Source organism: Podarcis pityusensis, assembly GCF_964106645.2.
Source record: "Podarcis pityusensis genome assembly, chromosome: 4".
NCBI lineage: Eukaryota > Metazoa > Chordata > Lepidosauria > Squamata > Lacertidae > Podarcis > Podarcis pityusensis.
Window position 1 is genome coordinate 45,904,288 of NC_138027.1, and position 25,846 is coordinate 45,930,133.

Here is a 25,846-nt window from a genome sequence, read left to right on the forward strand (position 1 = left end):
CAGATGCTTGGTTAAATTATTTTAGTAGAAAATATTCTGCAGTCATTTTTCAATTTCTGTATCTTGAAGATGGCAAGGGAGGAAATGTTCTTTCATTCACTTCCTACAGGATGAATTCATGCAAATATAATTATTCTTATCATCATCTTCGGGAAGGAAGTGGTGCACAGTACAAAAACAATATGTGATTAAGTATTCTAGTTTATCTCCTATATGGTCAGCTACGTACTGCAGTGGCTAATTGTTCTTCCTTTCTCCAATGGAGCAGTCTAGCACAAGAATACAACATTCTCACATAAACGTGCTATGTTCCATATTTCCTTGTGGGTTTTGGATGAAGAAGTCCTTATACTTTTGAAATGGAAACAAAGCTCCACATTAGCAAACTTGCAAATGTTCTGAGTTTATCAGCTAATTTTACAGTGCTGGCAATTGTTTCTGTAGTATTCCTGTTATTAACAATAACAACCTCTGCACAGTGCACTTCCAGAGGTATTAATGAGTGGGGTTAATGGCCTGAAGCAAAACCAGCCACTCATGAATCCCCCAGAAATGCCCTGCATTTTGGTCATTATTGCTTCATTACAACATAAAACTAATCAGAAGCAATTACAGTATGTTGGAATCGTTCATCCAACATTAACCCCTTCAAGCTGGCAACCACTGTATCCTTCGCTGTTTAAGAGTCTAACGTAAGTAATTTTGAAACACTTGCCTCAAGTGCATTATGAGAGGCACTAATTAGCTACTGGTGATGCTGATACTGTATTTATGTAATATGTGGTATTTTTCTAGCTAAAAGCTTTCCTATTTCTTACTTTAAAGGTACTATGCACATTTGGATAGATGATTATTTTCTATTGTTCTTAGGTGGCATACAATTGAAAAAAATGCTGCATAATTTTCAATGTAATGCATTATTTCAAATTGCATATTGACCATCATTACTTTGTGACTGTACTCACCAGTATGGAAAACCATCACCCCATGGCGGCCATTTTGTGCTGGTATCCTTGCACTTTTATTGAGAGATGAGTACTGGTACATCTCTTTTTAACAACACCCCCCCCCCCAGTGTTGACGAATAAGATTTTACAGCAGGGATGGGGTACCTGTGACTCTCCAGATGTTGTTGGACTCCAACTCCCATCAGTCTCTCAGCTGGCACAAACAACAGTCAAGGAAAGCTATAGCCCAACATCTGGAGGGCCACAGGTTCCCCATCTTTGTTCTCTAGGATAAAATCTGCTTTATGAGAGGAAGCGTGAAGTAGACTCAATATACCGGGATAAAGAGTTTAAAAAAAAAAAAATGGTTGACACAGTGGTATCAAAAAACCAAGACCACACAAGAAAGGGTATTATTTCCGTGCAAAACACAAATGAATTCAAAGCACAAATGATTCAGTGTGGTCCAGTCCCAACTAACAAAGGAGAAGGGATATTTACACAAAACAAAAGTAGAAGCCTGATGGCACATCAACAATATTTAGTTTATTGGGCTCAAAAGTTTCCAAGTGATGGTTCTTTCATCAGAAGAACTGTGGCTGGAACTCTTAAGAACGCTTGCTAGAGAGTAAGCCCTATTTAAGTTCAATGGCATTTACTTCTGAGTAAATATGCAAATGTGTGCATTGTTCAGTCGGTGTTATTCATTGCAAGTATATCATCTGACAAAGAATCTCAATTCAAAAAAGTGTTGCTTCCAATAAACTCCCAACAGATTGCACCTTGGAGGCTTCTGATGATGATCTTCACGTCTAGAACCACTTGTCAGAAATCAGCATAATAAGCATACTAAATGAGACAATTACTCTCTATAGAGAGAAACCCACTACCCATTTTTCTTGTTCCTGGAATGGAAGATCTTTTCATAACTGGAATGAAAACTTTGGAGTCAACCCTGTAATTGTGGAATAGAAGAGTAGAACATATTAGGGATCAAAGGGGATTAAAGGCATGATCCTGTGAACCAGTTCACAAGACAGCAAACTGATGAGACAATTATTAACTGACAATTTCACCTGCTTCCTAAGCATTCATGAGCCCTAGATTTTCATACATAATACAATATGCAATTGTTTAGTGTTCCTGTCATGCAAATCCCATAGACGTGGTTGAGAATTATACAGAAGTGGTGCTTACTAAATTTTGCCAACAGCTGTGGAGCAGGGATGCTGATCTATTGAGATAATAATCTTTTGGCTGCTTTTTCCTAAACTGAAATCTAAAAATAGCATAATTATTTGAAAAGCATCATTTCCAGCGAATAGGGAAGATATGAAATCCCCAAAGCCATACTCTGTGCAGCCCCTATTCATTTCCATTCAGATTTTGATTGATTGTGCCCTTATTTTACTTTGCCTGCACAAAGGAAATTGTAGGGAGTCTGTTATTTCTCCTAATGGAAATAAGAGTGTCAAAGTTAGCAGCAGTAAAAATTTACTGCATGTGATTCTGTAAACTTATTACAGGTTTTCAAAGTCCCTTGGAGGGTGGTAGACAATTGCAACCACTGTCAAAACCAACAGCTCCTTTTTGTTTGTCTACAGAGTGCTGACGTGTTCAGAGATTCAGTGAACAAACAACTTACTCTGTGAACAGCTGAAGCAAGCTGTGTCAACAAGCCAGAATATGAATTATTGCATTCTGCTGCTTCTATTAAAGCAAAAGGAGGGAGTGCATGATTACAGTCTAGAATATGTGCTTAGGAAAAGAGTAATGGTAGCTCTTCAACATTAGTTTTTGATAGAAAACATCTGTTTCTTTTTCTAATTCCTTAACAGACACTTGGAAATATGCCCCAATGGGATTACTCTGAACCAGGTCACTGATGCACTTCTTATGTAGTACCTGAACCTCTGAGAAATCTTTTTCTTTTTAACCCTCCATTTTTGAACACTGTGATGTTTATTCCAGAACTGTTGGTTCCAATCTCACCACAAAGGAAGGAATTTTGTTTACTATATCATGATCACAATATCCATTCTTTTTTGAGAAGCACTTTATCTCCCTTTTCAAAATAACTGAAATAATTTGCCCTGAATCTTGGTGCTGGGAGCGAGTTGAGAATTCACAATGTACCAAAATGCATCAGTGTATGAATTTAAATACTTGAAGGCTGGGACAAACCCCACCCGCTGATTTTCCTCAATTTTAGCCAAATTGTCTTCCCCCATTATTATTATTTTAAGCAATAAGGGGCTGTGCTAGCTTTGTTTGCTGCTGCCATTTCAACACTGCATTGATAATAAACTAACTTCAGCATGGGGAAAATGTTTACATGACTTTCGTCCTTATTTTGAAGCCTAAGTTGCAATTTTTATAATCAAGATTCACATTTGGTCTGCTGAGCCATTGAAAATTCTGGTCCTCACTGCATATACATAATAATTTGCTGATCTAGGAAGGCCACATAAAATGTTTTATCTGTTGTGGTTAACACAGCAGGATGTCTACTGCACCACTAAGGACCAATTCTCACTATCGGTTTTGTTTTTCCTTTTCTTATGATGCCTTCTTGGATGAAAGTGTGCTATATGAATAGGGAAGGACATACCATTCTAAGATTCCTAAGAATTAAAACTCGAGAGACCATTTAGAAACTGCTGGTGTGCCATTTGCTTTTCTTACTATAGCTTGTGCTTCCAGCAGCTACTTACTCTATTGTCATAGATATGTTTTAGGTTTTGTGCAGCCAAAGGATATGGATCGAATTCTTGGACTATGACATCTAACTGTTCATTCCTTGACTCATCCTGCCTGATAAAGGTACACTCTGATTAAAAACGCACCCTGGATTCTAGGAACAGCCAGAATAGTGGGGTGGAACCGCAAACAAACATTCCCAACCCCATCATTGCTGCAGCTTGCCTGGTTGGGGCTGGGGTGGGCAATTGGAGGCTGCACAGGCATCCCACTGGAGCCAATCTGGTGCTGCTTTCAGTTTGATAAAGATAAAGTTGTCTATTGAGTATTAAATTTAATAAATAGAGGCAGACCTGGTCACAGTCCTCTAAGCCTGATATCAAGACTGAATTACCGTAATATTCAGCCAGTACAAAATGCAGTGGAAAAAATTCTGACCGGAACCTCAGAAAACTAGTGTAGAATCTTGATATCTGATTGTCTTTTTTTTCCTATGCATGACTACTCTGGTTAGCTGGGGATGCCCTCCTGTACAGCCATCCTTCATCAGAGTTGCGTTTAGTGGGGAACAGATGAAAGGTTATTTTTAATGTAGTACCCTAGGAGATCAATGTGGCTGCATCCCTAATGATGTTCTGATCCCTTCTGAAAACATTTTTGGCAATCTGGCTTCTGTCTGCCTGCTGTTTGAACTCACTCTGCTGGGCTTTGTCTTCTCCGTGTTTAATCTACTGTTATTTTGTGGTTTTATACAGTTTTTATTGTTCTTTTCCTTTTAATCGTTAATACTGACCCATCGTAGGCATTAGTCAAGAAGAGGAAAGGTGGGGCCTACATTTTAAAATAAAACAAACAAACAAACAAAATATATAATAAAACGGATGGTCCACAATATTAGAATGTGTGAGAATCTTTTCTGTTGACGTGTACCCAAAATTAGCTTGCTCAGTGTGCCAGTAGCAGCAGGGTCAGCATTGATGATGTTCTGTTGAAAGTTTGCCTTGACATCCCCTCCTGATGCTTGTACACACACTAAGAGCAACTACACAAGGGGAATTCTCTAGATCTTTGAATACTATGACAAGAAAAGTCCATTTCTGTACCCTAGGGAGACCTCAGAAAGTCATTAAAATGAAAGCTACTAGGCACCTGAGTGGAAGACAGACATGTGGGTAATCCAAAAAGAGATATGGATTTGGAACAATATCTTGTTATCTCAGAATGTTTCCAAGACAAAAATAGGAAGGACACGGAGAAAGTCATCAAATAAAACTTTGTAAAATGTGACTTTTTCACATTCTAAAGAGTAGTTTTATGCTGGATACCAATTTAACATGGTGGAATGTACTTATAAGTGAACATGCTTAACATTTGGATGCTAATATTCATAATTGAATCAACAATAATATATCTCATGAGTATTCCCCTCCCAAAAAAGCTCTTTTTCCCTTTTCAGGAAATAAAAATACAAGATCTATTGCAACAAACTCAGTTGATATAGAAGCTATCCTAAGAAGCCCAAGTTTAGCTGTTATAAAAACTTATTTTGTTGTTTATTTTGGATGAGCTTGAAATATGCTAAATCTCGGTGGGAATCTTTTTTTGCTATAGAGCAAAAGTCACTTGCAAGTAGAGGACAACCTTTGATAAAACTTAAGTTCAGAGTATTTTATAATAGCTACAGACTTTCAGTCTACAGCAGTTCTTTATTATTTGATTTTTCCTTAAACTATAGGAACACAATCCAGCTAAACTCAGACATGTTTAAGCTCCATTGATTGCAATGAAGGCATTAGGCAAATACTTAAATTTCCCCCATCAGAATCAATGAGATCTAATAATTGCTTTATCACCTAGATATTTTAATTAGTTTTAAAACATGTTTAGCAGCTATTCCTATTTATAAACTAAAAATCTATATCTAATCTATTGTTATGCATACACAGAGAGAGAGAGCTGGTATGTGTGGGACTTAAATGTTCCAACTTAACAGGATAGAGAAGCAGTATTCTGTACCAGATTCTGTTTGTTTCATGCCTTTGCCAGGCACATTGCATTCAAGGTAATAAAACGGCATTCACCTTCCCTGATGAAGTATATTTGCTTCAAAGGTATGCAGATATCTTCCCTTTATTTTCAAACACCCCTCCCTCTGCCCTGGTACATCTCATCTGCCCTCATAATGGCCAGTGTCTTCGATAGCCAGTTTTTCCAAACAGGACCTGCACTTGCAGAATTCTTGACCGCCTCCTCCTATTAAATATTTTGTACAAGCTTCTGCATATTACAGCTCATAGACCACATGACTGCAGATTAGTGGTGTTAGGTGTAGAGGGCAATGTGCACTCAGGATGCCTTGAAGTACCCTGACCGCATGTTGTGTTGTTTTCTCCATAGCTTCTATCATGGCAGGAGTGGAAGCAGAGGCACCAGTTGGTTTAGGCTTCAATGATTCTTGGATGCTGGGAATGATATTCCCCTTCCCTAAAAACTGTGTGAGTTTTAGAAATTCCACATCTTGGTTGGGAGGTGAAATCTTGTAGTTTACAATTCTTCATCCAAGGGGGCTGGACTAGATGACCCTTGGGTGCCTTCCAACTCTATGATTTATCTTGCTCACTTGAAAAAAAAAAAATTATACCATAACTGCAAGGAGTCTGCTAGTGAAGACTACAGGCATCTCTCTAATTTACTATTTCTCTACAAAGAGGCAGAGTGGCTGCTGGCAACTTAATTCGAGGCTTTCTGGCATGAGACTGGGGCGACCGAGCTGGATGGGCAGAGTATAAATAATAAAATTAGTAGTAGTATTATTTAGCTCCATTCCAATCTGAGTTCAGGCCCAGTTTTGGGATTCAAACTGTCTTGGTCACCTTGGTGGATTACATGTGCCAGAAAGAATGTTTGAAAGAATTTAACAATAACAACAACAATAACAACAACAATTACATATGCCAGGAACTAGACAGGGAACAAATATCCCTGTTGGTTCTGCTGGACCACTCAGTGGACTTCAATACAATCTACTACAGAGTCCTTCAGGAGATATGGCTCTATCTGGTGGATCTTCCCAGGCAATGTCTGGCCATTCTGACACCCATGCTATTTAATACCTACAGGTTGTGCCTGGATGCAGCCTTGCTCCTGGATGCCTAGGTGGCTGCAGTGGCCAGGGGACCATTGCCCAGATTCAGCTGTTGCACAATTGCCTCATAAAAGTAGGAGGCATTTTCATTTGTTTGGACAGGGCTGGCTCTGCCCTTGTTTTGCATTATCTTGCACCACAGAAACAGCAGGGTGAAGAATCATCGGTCAAGGAAGAGAGGACAGAATCCTTCTTGTTCTAAACCTAAAGCCACTCAACCAGGCTGCCACCTGTACCAAAAAGCTTGCATCATGCTGGCCACATATATAACTGGACTATAAATAATGATTAATGACTTACAAAGCACCAAAAAGGCCACCTGAGTCACAAACAATAGAAACTATATTAAATATGGTTTATGGATTACCTTCAGACATGGACACCATGATGCAATTATTGTGGCAGTAGTGGTGGGAAAAAATACATCCCCAAAAGAGAAGATATTCATAGTTACAAATAATATATTTTTCCCATTTGCAGACAATATCCCTGAGTGAATCTGAAAGAATTTTCTTTGCGGAATCTCTGTAATGACATACAGCAATGAGATAAACCTATGGGATATCCTCTCTCCAATTATACAGGAGCAATAACATTGGTAGCTTCAGTTACATCATAAAGGGACATATGAGGGTTAATTAGTAATAAAGTTAAGCAACAGAAGTAGATCTCAATGAATTTTTATAATTTTAGGCTTTGTGAGATGAAGCCAAAAGGCTCAGTTCATGAAACAGTGATTCATGGCTAATAAGGGCAAATGCCTTAGGGAGATGAATATATGCTAGCCCAACATATTGACCTTTGCAAAGGCATAGCAATTTAATTATCTACTTTGAAAAGCACAATTATAGAACAATTCAAAACCTGATTTATAGCCACTTGCTTTATTCTTATAAATAAAAGTAAATAGGCCAAGGAAGTAAGGAAAAACTTTCTCTAGCAGCTTTTAGATGTTTCCTCTTATTTTTGTGATTGGATTAATGCTGCTCTCTCATTTCCATATGAAATGTATGTGTATTTGTGGTATATCCACCATCACTGTATTTCTAGCTTAGTCATCAGTAAGTGGTGTGTTTGCTTGTCAGATAGTTGGGTACAGTGCAGCCCTCCATCTTAATTTGCCTAGAGTCTTCTATGCATATGAATCAGTATATGGAAATATGTGTCATGGACTTGTGCCTCAAGTCCTTTGAGTATCTAGTAATATCCCAGCTACATCTAAATAGTACACTAAACAAAAATGGCAATTGCCCAGTTTCTAAGTGAAAGATCTATACTCTTTTATCTGGGCGCACCCTCCAGATTTGGACGTACTGTAAACCTTAGAAGTGCTTTGGGGCTTCCTTGGCCTTCTGTGCAATTTGGTTTCCAGCTGCCTTTTTTCATCAATCCATATGGGTCCTTCAGAGAGAGATATGATGATAGATAGATAGATAGATAGATAGATAGATAGATAGATAGATAGATAGATGATAGATGATAGATAAAAGTACTGCAGCATTCCAGTTGCCAATTGCTATTATTTTGTCATCACATGTTGAAATATAGTGCTGTAAGCACAATTAAGAAACAGAATTCTTTTTATTCTACAGAATCATTTTAAATATTCCTTTAACACTCCTGACTGGACCGCAAATTGGAACAAAAGAAATAGAGAAAAATATTAAATAGCTTCAGTGGAACGTTTTCACTCTTGAGTGATTAGGTTGTTACAAATAAACTGGTTTATAATCACTTTCAATAACAAAATCAATCATCCTACTCTTCAATTAATTCTGCATAAGTAAATAATCTTCTCTTTTCTTTCAAGTGAGACCCTTCTACACTCTAAATGTATGTTAGTCTGAAGACCATTTGTCTTGCTTGCTTGTTCTCTGTTGTAGACCCCTTTTTCATTTGATGTTCTTTTTTATAGAAAACATGTGTACATAATGAGATTCATAAAAAATTGCATACCACATTTAAAAACATTAAAATAAAATAAAATGATTAAGCTTTTATTTATGTACCAAAAAAAAACCTTTTCCAAGGTAAAGGTACAATTGGTGGTGGCCTTGTTCTAACTGAGATCCTCCTGGCATATTTGTAAGGCACAAAGATCTTGATATAATCATGGGCATTGAACTAATTATCACAAAATACTGAATTAATATTGGATGAGAAAGGCACTGTAACATTTCTTAATGCTACATTTCCCTCTTCAAGTTGTCCTGTTGTCAATCAACTGACATTGAAGACAGACATAACATTTGTAGTGGTGTGAAGCTGGGCTAGAATCAATTGCACCATGTTTAATTCACATATAGCACTCTCTTACCAGTGTCAAGCTGCAAAGAAATGGACTGCAGAAACAGGCTATGGACTGCCTTCCTCCTTTTCTGAGCTCCCCGAGCAGTTTTGCACAGGGGACAAACTTCTAGCAAGTTTTGTTTCCGTATTGAATATTGGCCATGCTTGCCCATATGTTGGGCATGAGCATTATGAAGAACTAAAAACCCACATTTAGTTGAGAAACCAAACATATTACACTGTGACCTCCTTGGCTGAAACAGCATTTGACAGTTATGCAAATAGTGCAGCTGCTACTTCTGTCTTAATATTCCATCTGTCTTCATATCTTTATATGATATTCAGTGCCATGGACCTTCAGAATAATCTCTCAGGGAAACCATATCATTGATATGTAAGTCTCTATTATAACATTCCCAGCAAGTTCGCACTCCTGTCTCAGCAACATCTACACTGGCTTGGTCATGTCCACGGAATGGAAGATGGCGGGGTCCTCAAGGATGTGCTCTATGGAAAGATGACTTCAGACACTAGGCCCATTAGCAGACCAACTCTGCATTACAAAGATGTCTACAAACATGGCATGAAGGTTGGCAACATTAATCCCGCTGTGTGGGAATCCCTTGCAGACGACGGCAGCATCCGCAGACAGTCAGGTTCGGTAGCCACAGCAGTGATCAGAGGAGGGATGACAACTGGGAGGAGCGCAGACAGAGGAAACGTCATCTGCCCCAGCTGCAACAAAACATGTCTCTTCTGTATTGGTCTCTACAGCCACAGCAGGTGCCGCAACATTCCAATGGTTTGGCTTCACCCCTGAAGGGGGACTCTTTCATTGTCTCCCGAGACAGACAGACGTCAACAGCAATACAACTGATGCCCATTCCATTAACCTCAGTGGGACTAGGATAGGGTTGCTATATTTCAAAAAGTAAAAACCAGGACACCCCCAAAATTGTTGAGCTTCTTTAAAGGAAATAGACAAAACACATACCATTTTCTCTGTTCAGCACCATTGAATACCATTGTCAAAATGGCAGAACCCATGCACATATGAGAAGTATCAGCAGGCTTGGAGAAACGCTAAAGTTTGGAGAAGTACAAAAACCCAACAAAAGCATAACCCCAAGAGGATGGAGCATGCTCAAGTGTCCATAGCCAGCTGGCTGACAACTGAGGAAAAACACAAAAAAGTGGGTGGGACAGAGAATGAAATGGGAGAAATATGGTGAAGAGCTTGACTAACTGTCCTGAACAGGGAACAGGAACAGTCAATATTGCAACATTTTGTTGCAGGTTCCACTAGCTTTATATATATGAGAACCTCTCTCTCATATATAAATATATATCATCCTTTTTCATTTTCCAGAAAAGATTATGAAAATATAGAAGGAGCTGGGCGTTTTAATACAAGTCTGCCTGGATTAATCAGAGAAGGATTCTATGGAAGGAACACTATTTAAAATATATCCAGAACACATAGTGGATCTACTCGCATAATAGGGGATTTTAGAATCCATAAATATTTTTAAGGGTTTCTATCATACATTGATATATGATGCTATTAGGCTGGTCATTTTTAACCCAGTTTCTTAGCCATCTGTATATATCTACACATATTTTAATGATGCATTTCTTGTCAGAATGAGTGAGATTTTACTGGCTACCCTGCTGAGCCTGGCAGAGGGTTGATAAAACACTCCATAGAGCTGTCTATCTATCCATCATTTTTTATGCAGGAATATTGTTTTGAAGGGCCGCACTAGGCCTTTTCTTTTAGCTGAAAGACAACATAGAAATAAACTATAACATTACATGACATTATGTAAGTCTGCAACTTACATGTTCATAGCTCTTTTGAAGAAACCTGCCATACTATATTGGTGGTTTTTTGAAATCATTGTGCAGGTAGGTCCTGTTTTTGGTCTGAAACTGCAATTCATTTTCATTGACTGGGCAGGTTTGTCTTTGTGATAAATATTCCTTTATGCCTGTAAATATTTTTTTTTTTTTTTAAAGTCTTTATTTTCCATCTCTTCCCATTGCAGTGGAATCCAGATGGTGAAAATCTTCTTTAAACTCCGGCACTGCAGGCTAGTTTACGTGTTATGGTCACCATAAGGAGGTTACTTTCTATCACTCCATATGGCAGATGGAGTTAATTTCTCTGTCTCTGGGTTCCTATGCTCCAGGTTCTGTGATCCAGGTGATAAGATTGTACAGTACCTGAAGTTTGGCCTTTATTGTTTTGCCACTCTCAAGCACTCCCGAGAGTAGCTTTCTCCAAGCTGGTGCCAGTTGCTGCCACTCCAATCATTCTTAACCCTTGCCTCTGCTAGCTAGGACTTATGCAAGCTGAAATCCCAACAAAATTTGGAGGCACCATGTTGGGGAAGGCTGTCCTAGAGAGTATATTTATTAGCATCAGATGAATTGACTCGGCTTTTCTACATAATTGGACTCTCTACTCCCCCTCTACAGAGTAGATGGGCAGGGCAAAGGAGTTGCCAGTGCTTTCCCCAACACCCACTGATATGGTGGGTGGTTGCTGTTCAATTGTGATTTTTTGGACTACCAGAAGTATCCCTGAAATCGGTGTTTGCCCTTAAAAAGCTCAACAACTTTGGTCAACTACTGAATATTTGTATTCTTCTTTGCGTTGAAAATGGTCTGGGTCCTGTAGGGAGTTTTCACCAATGTCACAATGACATGATTAAGTGACAAATGGGTATTTTTAGGACCCACCTTATTACTATAATGTAAGTTATACTAAACTGTTTTTAATATTGTGTTGTAATGTCCCTGGGACCTTAGAGTAAAGGGTGGGTAAATAATAATAATAATAATAATAATAATAATAATAATAATAATACAGTACAAGGCAATTCTAAGTCACGGTACTCAGAAGTCACAGGTATGTGGGGTTAGGATTGCAGGCTTAGAATAGGTACCTTGTTATCCAGATGCAGTGAAGGGAGAAAGGACAACAAATTGACAACTTTGATGAACACTGATAGATAGAACACTGAGATGATAGAAGGTATCCTCAGACCTACCTCTCAACTGAGTCCATTATGCAAGGATGAGATCAAACCACCTGAATCCTGTCCGAGTTACTGACTCACAGATACCAAGATGCCTGAGTGGACGGATATGGTCAGGGTTCCTTTCTCAGAGTAAAGTGCTTCTAATCTCAGGGCCTGGATTCACTGTTATGGGAGAGCTGTCGTGTCAGCATTTGCTCCTTAAAATAGGTCTGGTAATATACACATTTAGTAAAAATGCTTGCACTGGTGTTACCCTAAATGTGAACTGAGAAGTGCATTATAACATGTATGCATTTCCCTTTGTCTCTGTAATAAAATAATATATTTTTTCAGTTTGTCTTGAACCTTATTGCCATATATTCCATTATTCAATACACTGCACTCGCCTAAACTAAATAAACCATTTATTGACATTTGTAGATCACAAATAGTGCAAAACCTTTGATGGCACAGCCTATTATTGTTCTATTACATTTCAAGATGTTACATGAGCATATATCAGTTCTTAGCAGCTTTTTAAAATTAATATACTTGAGTTGTTTAAATTGCTGTTGACCAAGCAAAAGTGGTATGGAGAGGTAAGAAATATGTACATTGATTGGAGCTTTTTAAAGGTTAACAGTGATTTATGGTTACAGATAATGATCATAGACAGAGAGTAAAAGCAGAGATATTATTGAAAATGATATGGAATTTACAGTAATGCTTTGTGGTCAGTCTGTTTTATTAAATGGATGTTTTGTCTATCAGCTAGGGATTTGCTGAGCATTTTTCAATGACAATACAATTATTGTGGCATGCCTGATAGATCTACTTTCCAACTATGAACATGTAAATGTTACATTTTTTCATTTTCTGTGCTGATTTCCTTCACCAAAGCAACAATTAAACCATAGCAACATACTGACTTCCTTAAATTAAGTAATTTGTACCTTGATGAAAGCAAAATGTTGCATCTATTTATTGTGAAATGGTATTCCAAATAACATTTTTATTTAATTCACTGCAGGATTCTCCCTATTTGGTAATATTTCTCACTGCAGGAGTGACAGTACATTTGTGGCAGTCTGAGATCCCTAATGTTTAACTGTATCCTTTACTGCTTCCCACAGGTTCAGTATAGATTCAATAAAAGCTTGAGCATGTTCCTAATGCTTGCACATACTTATTTGACAAAAAATATGCGGACTGGTGGGAATATTCCTGATGCTAAACAAAGGAGCAGTCTCATTTTATGGAATATCTTTAAAGGCTTTGCTAAATGTGCGACTTGTAGCATAAAATGGATTGGAATGTTTGAATTTTGGCTCCACAGGGTTGAGAAATAGGCATTATCCAGGAATAATGAAGCTAAGAAGAAGCTATGCGTTTAATCTCCATTAGTTGCCAGCTCAGCCCAATAAAATTGCCATGGTCATCACATCTCACTGATGCCTCACAAAAGGGGACCTGCGGAATGTCACCTTGCAAGGCTGACACTGACTTTTCCCAAGCCTCTGCTAGGTTTTAACATAGAAAAGAGGAGCAACAAATGCACCAGGGTAACGCCCCAGAGGTCCAAAATAAGAACAAACAGAAAAGGTTGTGCACAAAGGGTCTGATCAGGGCTAGCAGAGAGCCATAAGATAGTTGTTCCATCAACTGCCCTTCTGAGCAGGAACATTTGGGCCATGGAAGAAGCTGCTGGATTCCTTGCAGGATTGGGAGAGAGCACTGGTAGGCTTTGGCGAGGCTTTGCTCTGCCTGTCTCCCATAGCTGGTTGAACTTGGAGACTCTCTCTCCAGATCCCCACACAGTAATGTAGCAGTAATGTAGGTAATGGGTAATGTAGCAGTAGTGGCAAATGTGACCACCACCACTTTCTTTGTCTATGCTCTTTCCTGTCTTGCAAAAGAAGGGACAGTTTCTCTCTTGCTTCGCAGAAGTCCATCCCTCTTCAACACCTGAGTCTAGGGCTTGCCGATCAGAAGGTCGGCGGTTCGAATCCCTGCGACAGGGTGAGCTCCCGTTGTTCGGTCCCTGCCCCTGCCAACCTAGCAGTTCAAAAGCACATCAAGTACAAGTAGATAAATAGGTACCGCTCCGGTGGGAAGGTAAACGGCGTTTCCGTGCACTGCTCTGGTTCGCCAGAAGTGGCTTAGTCAAGCTGGCCACATGACCCGGAAGCTGTCTGAGGACAAACGTCGGCTCCCTCGGCCTATAGAGCGAGATGAGTGTGCAACCCCAGAGTGGTCTGCGACTGGACCTAACGGTCAGGGTTACCTTTACCTTTACCCCAATAGGTGTCACTCGCCTTGCGTTCTTTTGAAGTGGCAAGCTGGCATGGAGAAGACAGGTTATCAGTGGCAGTGCAGCACCCAGGACCAGGCAAGTGCAGAGATTGGGAGTAAGCACCAGGCATAGCCAGCTACAGCCATGACTATCAATACTTGTATGCCAAGTATCCTGGGGTTCACTTCAAACCACAAGTAGATTTTGCATATCCCATTCATTAATAATAATAATTCTTTAATGTGCCTTAAGTCCTACAGACTTTGCAGAGGGGGAGCAAGCATAATCAATCAAAGAATATTTGCACAATAAAACAGGCTTGCTGTTCACATGCAGAGGTTGTTCTGCTGTGTTCTCTTGACCAGTTTATAAATGGTCCAAGTATATAAAGTAGGTTGTCCATGTGGTAGAATAAAGAAGTAAACCTTGGGCTCCTGTGCCTTCTTGTACTACAGTATTCTGAATTAATGACATGGTGACTGATGAATCTTGCTACTGGAATCTTTACATATGAAATGATTCATTAGTTCTCACTGGAAGTTATACTTGTATTGGGAAAAGGGAGCACATGCCCATCTGTCCTTCCTGAGTCTTGCCATATCCATAAGCCAGACTGAGTGTGAACTGGCCCTATGAGTAGCATGAACTCATTCAATCAGGAATCTTAATGAATATACACCATTTCCCAGTTACAAAACAACACAGTACCTGGAACCCTGTGTTTAAAAGTCTAGTAATGTTCCTAATCAGTGGGTAGCTTTTGGACTGTAACACCTGAAAAGAATCCCTTATCAGTAGTAGATAGACTAGTGTGAACGATAAGAGTAATTTTTATATGTTGTGGCAAGAGCATAGGCTCCTAAGTCCCCATATATCTTTAAGACAATTCTCTTGATTTAGAGCTGTGGAGAGACTAAATGAGAACCTCCTTAGATACCAGCATTATAAAAACGCAGTTTGATAAATCCCTTTTTTATGAATAGGTAGCAAAGTCTCTGCATTGGGAAATTATTCTGTGGCTTCGCAGGCTCCTTATTTCAGGGATGAATAAATCTGTATTAAATCTACTTACTGGAATTTGTTCCTTCTGTGACTAGATTAGAAAGAGCATTTCATATTTTTAAATGCACCATCAAGATTAGGTGACCTTCATAGGTTTTTGTTGTTTCCCCTCCTCCTCCTATACTTTGCTTTTATACAAGTTACTCAAGGTGGTTAAGACAGTCAGCCAAGCATGTGTCTTGTGGGACAATTAACAAACCTTTGATCAGCTGTGCTGTACTATGACATTATCCTAAACTACTTTCAAACTGTTTGTGTCTTCCTGGTTGTGTGAACACAGTGAAAGCCTGGGATAAATGGCAGAGATATATGTTAAACCATCTCGCTCTAGAACACTATTATTCAATGCACACTGTATAATAAATATATATTTAAAAAATATTCTGCAGCTCATGGGGGAAAGCATAAAAGTTTTGTTAAGAATGTAAGTTCAAACCAATGATCTAGCCCAGCGAAATATTTTAAGGGCCACTTTGGGGGCAGTGGGTATAAAAGCAGCTTAACTCACCGGGCACGATACTCCAATATGTCCTCTTTTGCAAAAGTCCAGTCTAGCCCAGGATGCTGTTTACAATAGTGACAAACTGGAGGACTCCGAGAGCCTATAAGCAGGACAGTTAAGACATAAGACCATAAGAAGAGCCCTTGTGCAATTAGACCAAAAGCCCATCAAGTCCAACATCCTGTTCTCACACTGGCCAAACAGATACCATGGGGAAACACAAAAGCAGGGCATGAGCACAACAGCACTCTCCCCAATAGCTGCCTTAGGTTGTTTCTTCCAATAGATTATATTCAATAGCATATTGTTTCTGAAACTGGAGGTTGCAGATTGCTATGACTAGTAGCCCTAATTGTCCGTGAATTTATCCTATCTCCTTTTAAAGCCATCTAAACTAGAGCTCATTGCCACATACAATCATAGAGTTGGAAGGGACCCCAAGGGTTATCTAGTACACCCGGTGTTTCCTTAGATGCCTCCCACTTTTCTTGTGGTATTGTCTGCATTTCTGCCTTCAATATTTCTCCTTTTAAAAACTTCCATCATTCTTGGACTCCCTTCTCATTGAGTATTTCTGACCACAGGATCACACCCAGTAGCTCCTTCAGCTTTTCAAAATTGGCCAGAGTGTGTGTCCAGCTACACTCAGTTTTCCCTTGCCTCTGCATCCTGAAACCCAGGAGAAAATCCCTCCCAAGTTTCCAAGCACTTCTACTACATCAACCAGCTCCTTCCTATTGGTGAGGACCAAGTCCAAGATAGATGATCCCTTTGTTGGTTCTTCCACCTTCTGGAAAACAAAATTGTCAGCGATGCAATGGAGAAATTTGTCAGACCTTACACTCCTGGCAGAGTTTGAGTCCCAACAGATATCGGGGAAGTTGAAGTCCACCATGATTACTATTTCTCTCCTTTTTGAATGTTTGGTAATCTGCTCTAGTAAGGCATCATCCAAGTCTTCAGTATGGCTTGGCGGTCTATAGCAGACACCCACAGTTAGGTCACTGTTGTTTCTCTCCTGCAATTTTTGCCCATATACTCTCAATCTGCTTTTCATGCTCCAGGTCATGGATTTGTTCACAAGTGTACACATCCTTTATACATAATGCTACTCTTCCTCCCATCATGTTTAGTCTGTTCTTGTTGAACAGGTTATACCCCTCAATTCCTACATTCCAGTCATGAGTTTCATCCCACCAGGTTTCAGTAATGCCTACCAGGTCATATTTGCCATCCTGTATTAAAAGCTCCAGTTCATCTTGTTTGTTTCCCATACTCTGTGCATTTGTGTAGAGACAACTGAAACCATTAGCTGTTCCCTGCAGCTGCTTGTTTCCTGTAGTTTCTTGCCCTTTAGTAGGTTTCTGGAGCACCACCTCAGTTTTCTATGCGTCAATGAAGCTATTATCCCCAGTGTCAGGTGCTCTTTTGTCATTTGTATTGTTTTCTCCCTCCCCTTCAAGATCTAGTTTAAAGCTCTCCTGATCAGATTCTCAAGACTTGGCAAACAAATTCTTGCCAACTGCTGTGAGGTGCAGCCCATCTCTCGCCAGAAGTCCCACCTCAAAGTGGAGACCATGATCCAAGAAGCCAAATCCTTCCTGACAATACCACCTGCGCATACAGAGGTTTACCTCAAGTATTTTACTCTCTCTTATTGGGCCACGACCTTCAACAGGAAGGATTGATGAAAAGACTACCTGTGCCCCAAGTCTCTTCAGCTCCGACATCTTGTGGTAGCTGATTTCACAAGTATGTGCTGTCCACACACATTGGTTAAACGCTGTTCTGCCTGGCAAATTACATTCTAACTTTAAATAAGCTTATCTAAAACACTGAAAATGATTGGATTAAATGTATAATTTGTAGCATTGTAAACATTAATTATAGAAAACATATCATATTGACCCAGTAGGGGGAGCAAGAGGGCAATACTTCTGCCGAAGTCTTGATATAAATTCAAGATTGCATAATTAAGGAAAGGCATTTCTATGATGCCTATTATTCATTGTATACATTTTTAAGGCACACACATCTTGTACGCATAAAATATGCTTGAAGGAAACTGAATCTACCACTACTAAGATTTAAGTGCCCTCATTTTCTTGCAAGTTGAAGCTCTAATTGTTTACAGGAACACCTTGTCCCTGAAAAATGTGTTTTGCAGATGTGAATTGGAGGTAGTGGACAACTTTGCAGTTTTGCACAATAGATTAGAAGAACTGGTCCATAAGCAACCTCTGATAGTTACACTAGAAATATTAGCAACGTAAGAATTCTGTCGCTGGGTCAAATTAAGTAAGGTCTATCAAGTCCAGCATTCTGTTTACAATAATACTGAGCCTTATTCTGCTTGTGGGCTTCCCAGGGATACTGAGCTGGCCACAGTGGGAAGCAGGAATCTAGGCAGATCCAGAAAGGCTCTTGTGTTCTCATGCCTTCTGCAGGCCATGAGCGGGATACTGTCTCTTTTTTGGCTCCAACAATGTATATTCTCATCAGTCATCAGCACATCTCATGGTAGCAAATTCTGAAAGTCAGTTTAATCAGGAAAATGAACTCACTTTTATGTGTTTAGCCTGGAACTTGTATAACGACTCTTCTTTCTTTCACAAGAATATTGAAAGGAAATTCAGGGCTGCCTCAGGGTATGGATGCTGGTGGATAAGGCAGTGGAAACCACTCTTAAGCTAGACTCGTCAGGTGTTGTGCAGGATGCTGTCCTGTTGCCAGCGATGAAATAATATTCAACAACCAGACTGATTGGATTCTGCATGTGAAATAGGGAGTGCCCCATTGTGTTCTTTCCCTCAGACTGCAAAATGTTTGGTGCCAGCCATGGAAGAAATAAATTAATTACAGTCTGATGATAAAACACTGTAACTCAGGTTCTTGTCACATACACATCTTTATTCTTATTCTCAGGTGAGAAGAAGAAGGGATGGTTCTCAGGTTGCAAGCTGCCCTGGGCTCCTATGGATATGAATTTAAACCAATCAGTGTGCAGGACCAGAACAGAACATATCTCTCAGTATGTCAGCCATCAAGGATAGGGGATCTGTGGGCCTCCAGGTGTTGTTGGAGCACAGCTGTCCTCACCCCTGACTCCTGGCTATGCTTGGTAGGGTTGATGAGCACTGGGACCCAACAGCATATTGAAGGCCACAGGTTCCCCACCTGTGCCAAACATCAAGGGATAAATGAGGCTGAGCTAGACCGCGGTATCTAAGCTCTTTATAATATGCACACTTGGAAGTCTACATAAGTAAGCAATTGAAAAACAAATTAAAGTGAATGATATTGATATATCAAAGGCTACATGAGGCCCCACTGTTTATGTTAAAACCTTTAGTGATCTTGCCTCAACTCATATTCTGAATTCCAGCTGCAACCCCAAATTAGCCCACCAGACAAACCCAAAGCCCCATCATGTCTTCATGTGCTGTACACACCCTTGAAAGTTGGCAGAAATACACACACACACAGCAGCAACAACAACAACAACAACAAGCCATCAAAACAACAAATTACCTACCCCCCCCCTTACATATGACAAGCATCATGGCAGCAAAAGGGACAGACAGATGTGGGAAGATGGTGAGAAGGTAGATTGCAGCCAGTCCTGACTCACCTTAACTATGATTGGCTGGCTAGGTAATTGGCATTTAGCTGGATCAATCAGGGCCTGACACAATAATGATAACGCTCTGAGCTTTTTGGCAGGCTCCCAAGCAAGCATGCGTGCTCAAACACAGCACTGCCTGAATTAATGTCAGAGGGGAGCACAAAACATTCAGACTGCTGGCTGCACTTCACTAAAAACTGAGGATCCCTATGGCTGCAGACAAAGCAAACTTTTCTTTAACGGAGCCTGGTTACCTTTTTGTCTGGTATAATACCTCCTGGACCCCCTCGCCAAATGCAGAACCCATGCGTGTTCTACTACCCCTATTCCTTCCCTTTCCTGAGAATGAGGCCCAGATGTGTTCTTTATAAGAAAGAAAAGGAAGGAAGTGTTTATTGGGCATCTAATTGGCTGTTGTGAGAAAAGGATGCTGGACTAGATGGGCCTTTGGTCCGGTCTAAGAAGGCTATTTTTCTGCTCTTAAGGCAGGGCGTCAGGAGGCCAGTGAGTTGACTTGCTGTCTCCCACTCCAACTTAGAATGGAATAGTAAAAGAGAACTGCAACACTTGGAGAGCAGGAGAGTGTCGGGGGGGGGGGGCTGTATTTCATGGCTTTTTTTTGCGGAGGGAGAAAGGTTCTGGGAGTTTTGGTTTGTGTGCCATGAGTGTTTTGCCTGCTTTTATTTGTACTGTATATTAGGTGTGCATTGGTTGTTGTTTCTTTGGCCGCTTTGGGAGAGATTGATTGCTTTAAGATTTTTGGTGGGTACTTTGCCCACTTTTTGGTATGATGGTTTGGGGTGTGTTTTACGTGTTTGTTTGTTTGTGCGTGTGTGTTGCTGCTTTGTTTTCTTTCATTTTGGGTGGTGTGTTACCTGCTTCTTTTTGGTGTGTATGAGTGTATTTTGTCTGATTTTTACTATTTGGTGGGGTAGGGTTGAGTTTCTGAGTGTCATGTTCTGCAAAATCATTATTTTATGGTGCTTCTTTGATTTTCAAATGTGCCCCAGACCCAAAACGCTTGGGAATGTATGCTCTAATCTCTTTCAGGTAGTGGTTGTTCTCACTTTTCCCATATAAGAAAGCACTAGGAGTTTTACAATAGTTGAAATTTGACCACAGATCAGAACATTTACCCTAGTAGTATTTCATAGTTTGTGAGTTTGAGTTTTTCCTTTTTCCTGAGCTAATGGTCCTTCCATATCTACTCTCCAGACACTGATAACTGCCTAACAGCATCACCCCTTGTGTATATGAAAGCAGTAAACATATTTTTCTTCTTGAAGCTTGTATTAGCACCTTACGAGGGGTGGGGGAGAGAAATATTCTGGGTCTGATTTTTCTTTGGAAATTATGCCGTTCCTAGAACTCACCTAGGAAATTAGACTGACTTTAACTTGTAATGAAAACCGGCTAAATTTATGCTTTTCTTCATTTCTATTATTTATTACAGGCCTTGACAGAGCATATTGATTTTATGCCAACCTGTGTTCTTGTCACAATTTTTGTCACACAAATAAGGTTTCTGAAATGCAACGCCTATATTTTATGAAATATAATCCTATGCCATTTCCAGCTGACCTTTTCAGTATTCTGTATTTTGATGGGTTGCCCCTTTTCAGAGGGGCTTACTCAGAGTGATATTTTGTCCTCAAATTGCAGTAGTTAAACAATGTAATGTATCATAAAGACTTTAAACCAAGTTCACTAGTAAGCTAAACTGAAGTTTTAAGCCAGTTTGAAATCTAGTACAGAATGAGGGGAAGGGGCATTGCTATCATAACATTATCCTATCTGCATAAGATGAAACAAGTGGCCCTTTCCTCAAACAAACAAACGAATCAGGGAGGAAGTGATAGATGAAGTAGAAGTACTGGAAGTATTTGGAAAGATATTATCATGTCCTTTTGGGTTTCATGATACAGAGACAAGGGAAAGCTGACTGCAGTCAAACATGTACTCTGTACTTTAAGAATGCTGATTTTTATTTTAAAAGGCTAGAATGTGTGCAGAAGAAACGGACCAAGATAGTCAAGGGTCTAGAAACCAGGCCTTAAGATGAATGATTGAGGTAACTGGGTATTTTTAGCCTGTAAAAAAGGAGAGTGAGTGAAGGTATGATTGCCATCTTTAAATATCTTAAGGGCTGTCACATAGAAGATGGAGTAAGGTTGTTTTCTCCTGCTCCGAAGGGTAAGACCTGAACTAATAGTTTCAAGTTACAAGGAAAGAGATTCTAACTAAACTGAAGAAAGAACTTTCTGACAGTAAGAGCTGTTCAACAGTGATATGGAATCCCTTGGATGGCAATGGATTTTCCTTCCTTGGAGGTTTATAAGCAGAGGTTGAATGGCCACCTGCCATGGATGCTTTAGTTGAGATTCCTGCATTGAAGGGGTTCGGGCTAGATGACCTTCAGAAACTCTTCTAACTCTACAATTCTATGATTATACCAAGTGAATTCTGCCCAAGCCCTTGTGGATTTATTCCCAAGCCCCCCTTGCTAAACAAGGAGCAACACAATCATCCACAACAGGGTTCTGTGGCAGACAGATGGGGAAATCTTTAAAAGACACTGGAGAAGTAATGATAGAAAGTTTGAAAACTGCCATCACATAACATTGCATTTCTGGTTTTGGCACAATTAAATGCTAAATGTCACTGCATGACATCTATGGAATACTGTCTAATATGAACTGTCAGGTATCAGATACAACTGGGTGTTAAAAACAGTTGTTTGATACTTTCTATATTCCAGCATCCAGCATTCTGTGAGCATCAGAAAACTATCCAACATTAGCATTTACAGAGGACACATTTCAATGCTAAATTATTTTCTGCAACCCAAGAGCTATGATTTTAATATTTTTAAAATTCTACTTGATAAGGTTCTTCTAGTCTAGTAAGCTGTTTTCAACTGTGGCTAGTCAGTCTAGGGAGCTTGCAAGTAGGAATGACTCTTTTCAGCAACTGGTATTCAAAGGCACACGCTAGAAGTTATATTTAGCAAGCATGGTTAATAAACTTCGATAGACTTGGACCTCATGAGTTTGTCTAATTCCCCATTAATGCTATCTAAGACAGTCTCCAGCATCATATATCTGAGAAGTGAATTCAATGAGTTACGTGTTGTGTGAAGATGTACTTTTATTTATAATCATGAGCAAGGGGAGGGAAACTCTTTCTCTTCAGATTCCACTAAGTGCCACTAAGTTCCACTAAGTGCCAATTAAAGCTGGAGGAAGTCTCCTGTCATCTGCTTAATGATTATCTTATTCTTCCCTTCTAAAGTTAGTTTGTTTTTAATACTCATATTAAAATCTTGCCAGTTTAGTCTGTGGAAAAAGTCTTTTGTTCTATCTCGACTGTTCTTGAGATCTCCCTCTTGCTGAGTTTCTTTCAAATAAAGCAACATAGAACCATAGAATAAAAAAATTATAGAGTTGGAAGGGACCACGTATGTATAGAAAATGGTGGGACTGCCATGTTAATATTGATGACTCAGATGAGTTCTATTATAAAGGCTCTATTTCACAGGTAACCAATGTGGCTCCTTCCACATTTGCTGGACTACAAATCACATCATCCCTGACTTCTGGCCATACTAACTGGGACTCAGGGAACTGGAGTCCAGCACTTTCTGGACAGCACCATGTTGACCACCCTTGATCCAGTTATTTAAAATTATATTTAAATCTAATCTCCTGAAAATATTTGGAAACTGACTTATACTGTCTAAGCAAAGCCAATAGATAATTCTGTACCATTTTCACAAAAGAATGTCTATCGTTTAAAAGAAACACTGAACTTTAATGCTTTTGGTTTTTATTGAATCCTGGTCAGGATCCAGAGCAGCAAAAGACTATGCACTTGAAGTTGTGGTTTCATTCTCGCAGAGAGCCAAAGTTTCAGTGGATGAGCAGTAGCTGGTTTTTTGGTCAGGAAAGTGGAGAAAGGGACTGCTGGACTCAGTTGTATTTCTTCATAAGCACATCTATACTGTTAAGGACATCTTCAAAAGATATACACGTGTTGACAGATGGTGCATGAGTTACACTTTTCCTTCCATATTTCTTGTGTAATGTGTGAACTGAGAATTTGAAACAGAAGTTGTGTGAATTCGAGATCTGTGGGATATTTCATTTTCTCTACCAGAAATGTATGCCTTGTGTGGAAGTGCAAGAAAACATCTTAAGTCAATGTACTTTCTTCCCACTGCTTGTGTGTAACATCTGCCACTTTCCTAAGTAAAGCAATTTTCAAGAGCAAACAGGCAGCTTACTGATCAGCAGCCTAGCAGCATCCAGGGAGAGTTAGGAGAGAGCAAGGCAAGGACTAGGAAGCTTTCTGACATCTTCTTACAAACCAGTAATCTTTTTTTTATTGAGAGGAGTATCTCAGTGTAAATTGAACACTATGGGAATATTGCCAGCATTACCCACTAAATATTACACGTGGAACATATGTAATCTAGATAGTTCCTTCCCAGAAGTGATTACGGTTTTAAAAGAAGAATATGAATCTGAATATCTGAAGGTCAAAGGACAAAGTTAAATTGCAATATTCAGCAGACTACATTGGGTGTTTCAAGATGGGCATTTACTGTGGAATCAGCATTCCTCGTGCTTTCAAGTTTTTTTGCTGCTTTCACATGTTGTTGTCCTCAAAATGCTAGCCTATATGTCCAATCCTATTTAATCCAGGTTTATTTTTATTTATTTAACAAAATCTATATACCATTTGATAGTAATAAAAATATCTAAGCAGGTAACCCCTTTGAGGGGGGAGGGCTTTGTAACTTTTAAAAGTCTGTTCACTACCCTACATGGGAGTATGAAATTTACTTCTATAAAACTGAAAGCTGAGATCCTCAAGGATTAACTGGTTCTTGAATTTAAACCAGTGGTCAGCATGAGCCTGATGTTTTGCTTTTATATGGTATTCCAGGATTAGCCCTCTTTCAGAAGGCAACTTTACATGTACACCATGCTTAACAGAAGCAGAACAAAAAGACTACCTTTAAAATGTGTAAGTCTGCTCCAATTTATTATTTTAAAAGGAACACAAGCTGCTTCATTGTCACCTGTTATATGTTTCATCTATCAAAGAAAAATTCTAGAATTAAAAACAAACAATATATATGTCAATGTTTATATCATAAGTAAGAAACCCACTAGGATGATGCTTGGCTTCTTAGATAGGTGAAAGGATTACTGAAGGAAAACAGGAAAAAAATGAATAAATTATTTGTAATCTGTTATACACGTGCCTGTCTCTGAAGTCGGAAATGCAGCTTAATTCAGAGTACTGTTGCCAGACTGTTAACGAGGACTGGCGAACATATTGTTATAGGACTGTTCTCTGCAAATAGGATACCTTTCTTCTTTCTTCTTATCCAGCATGGGAGCCAAGCAAGCTGCTCGAGCAGGCACAGAACTATCTGCCTTCCACTGTATATCTGTGCCAGGTGGAGAGGAAGAAAGCCATCTTGCTCCCCACCCAGAAAGTAATCCAAGTGAGAGAAACAGGCGTAGGGAAGAGGGAGAGAGAGAGAAAGCCAGCCACTGTGAGGACAGGATGCTGGGCAAGATAAGCCATTAGTCTGATCCAAGAGGGCTCTTCTTGTTTTCTTTTGTTTAGGAAGACAGAGAACAGGGTAGCAGAAAGAGAGATACAAGGAGTGGCCCTGCCCACTTTGAATCTGGTCCTTCTCACTTTTAGCTCCAGCCGTTTTGGCCATCAGCTTTGTATCTACCCACTATTGGAATGCGACCTTGAACATAAAGATGCCCCCCACCCCTATAGTAGACATTGCATTCTTGGACGTCTTTCAACAAAGTCTATAATAAAGACTTTTGAGTAAGCATAGCTATCATGGGATAAGAGAAAAATTGCCATTATGGATTTGTAACTGCTTGATGAAGAGAATGCAGACTGCAAAAACAAATGGACATTCACAGGGAAATGAGTGGTAGGATCCCTAAAATATTGTTGGGACTAGTGCTCTAAATGAGAATGGAGGCATACTGAGTAGCCCTCCCCTCTACCCAAACAGAGCAGTCATCTGTAGCACATAAAGCTAGAAGCACGAAGACATCTACATAACTCAGAATCCTGAAGAATTGTTTTCAGGGGGTCACACAGACGCCTTTGCGTGCACATTTTGTGCTGCTCATGCAGGTTCTGAGAGGAGATTCTACCTAGTAAATCCCTGCTTACCACTCCCATGCAGAGCACATGAAAGCTCTAACACCCAG

The 25,846-nt window shown here is 39.6% G+C and overlaps 1 protein-coding gene across 1 annotated transcript in view; it reads left to right on the forward strand.

Annotated features, from left to right (window-relative positions):
- LOC308476416 (uncharacterized protein) overlaps positions 1–25,846 on the forward strand; it is a 177,035-nt gene that overhangs the window by 142,079 nt on the left and 9,110 nt on the right. The window contains exons 6-7 of the mRNA XM_081003993.1: positions 6,767–6,865; positions 24,989–25,104. Coding sequence (XP_080860119.1) covers positions 6,767–6,865; positions 24,989–25,104 — 215 coding nt within the window. The remainder of the gene's footprint in view (positions 1–6,766; positions 6,866–24,988; positions 25,105–25,846) is intronic.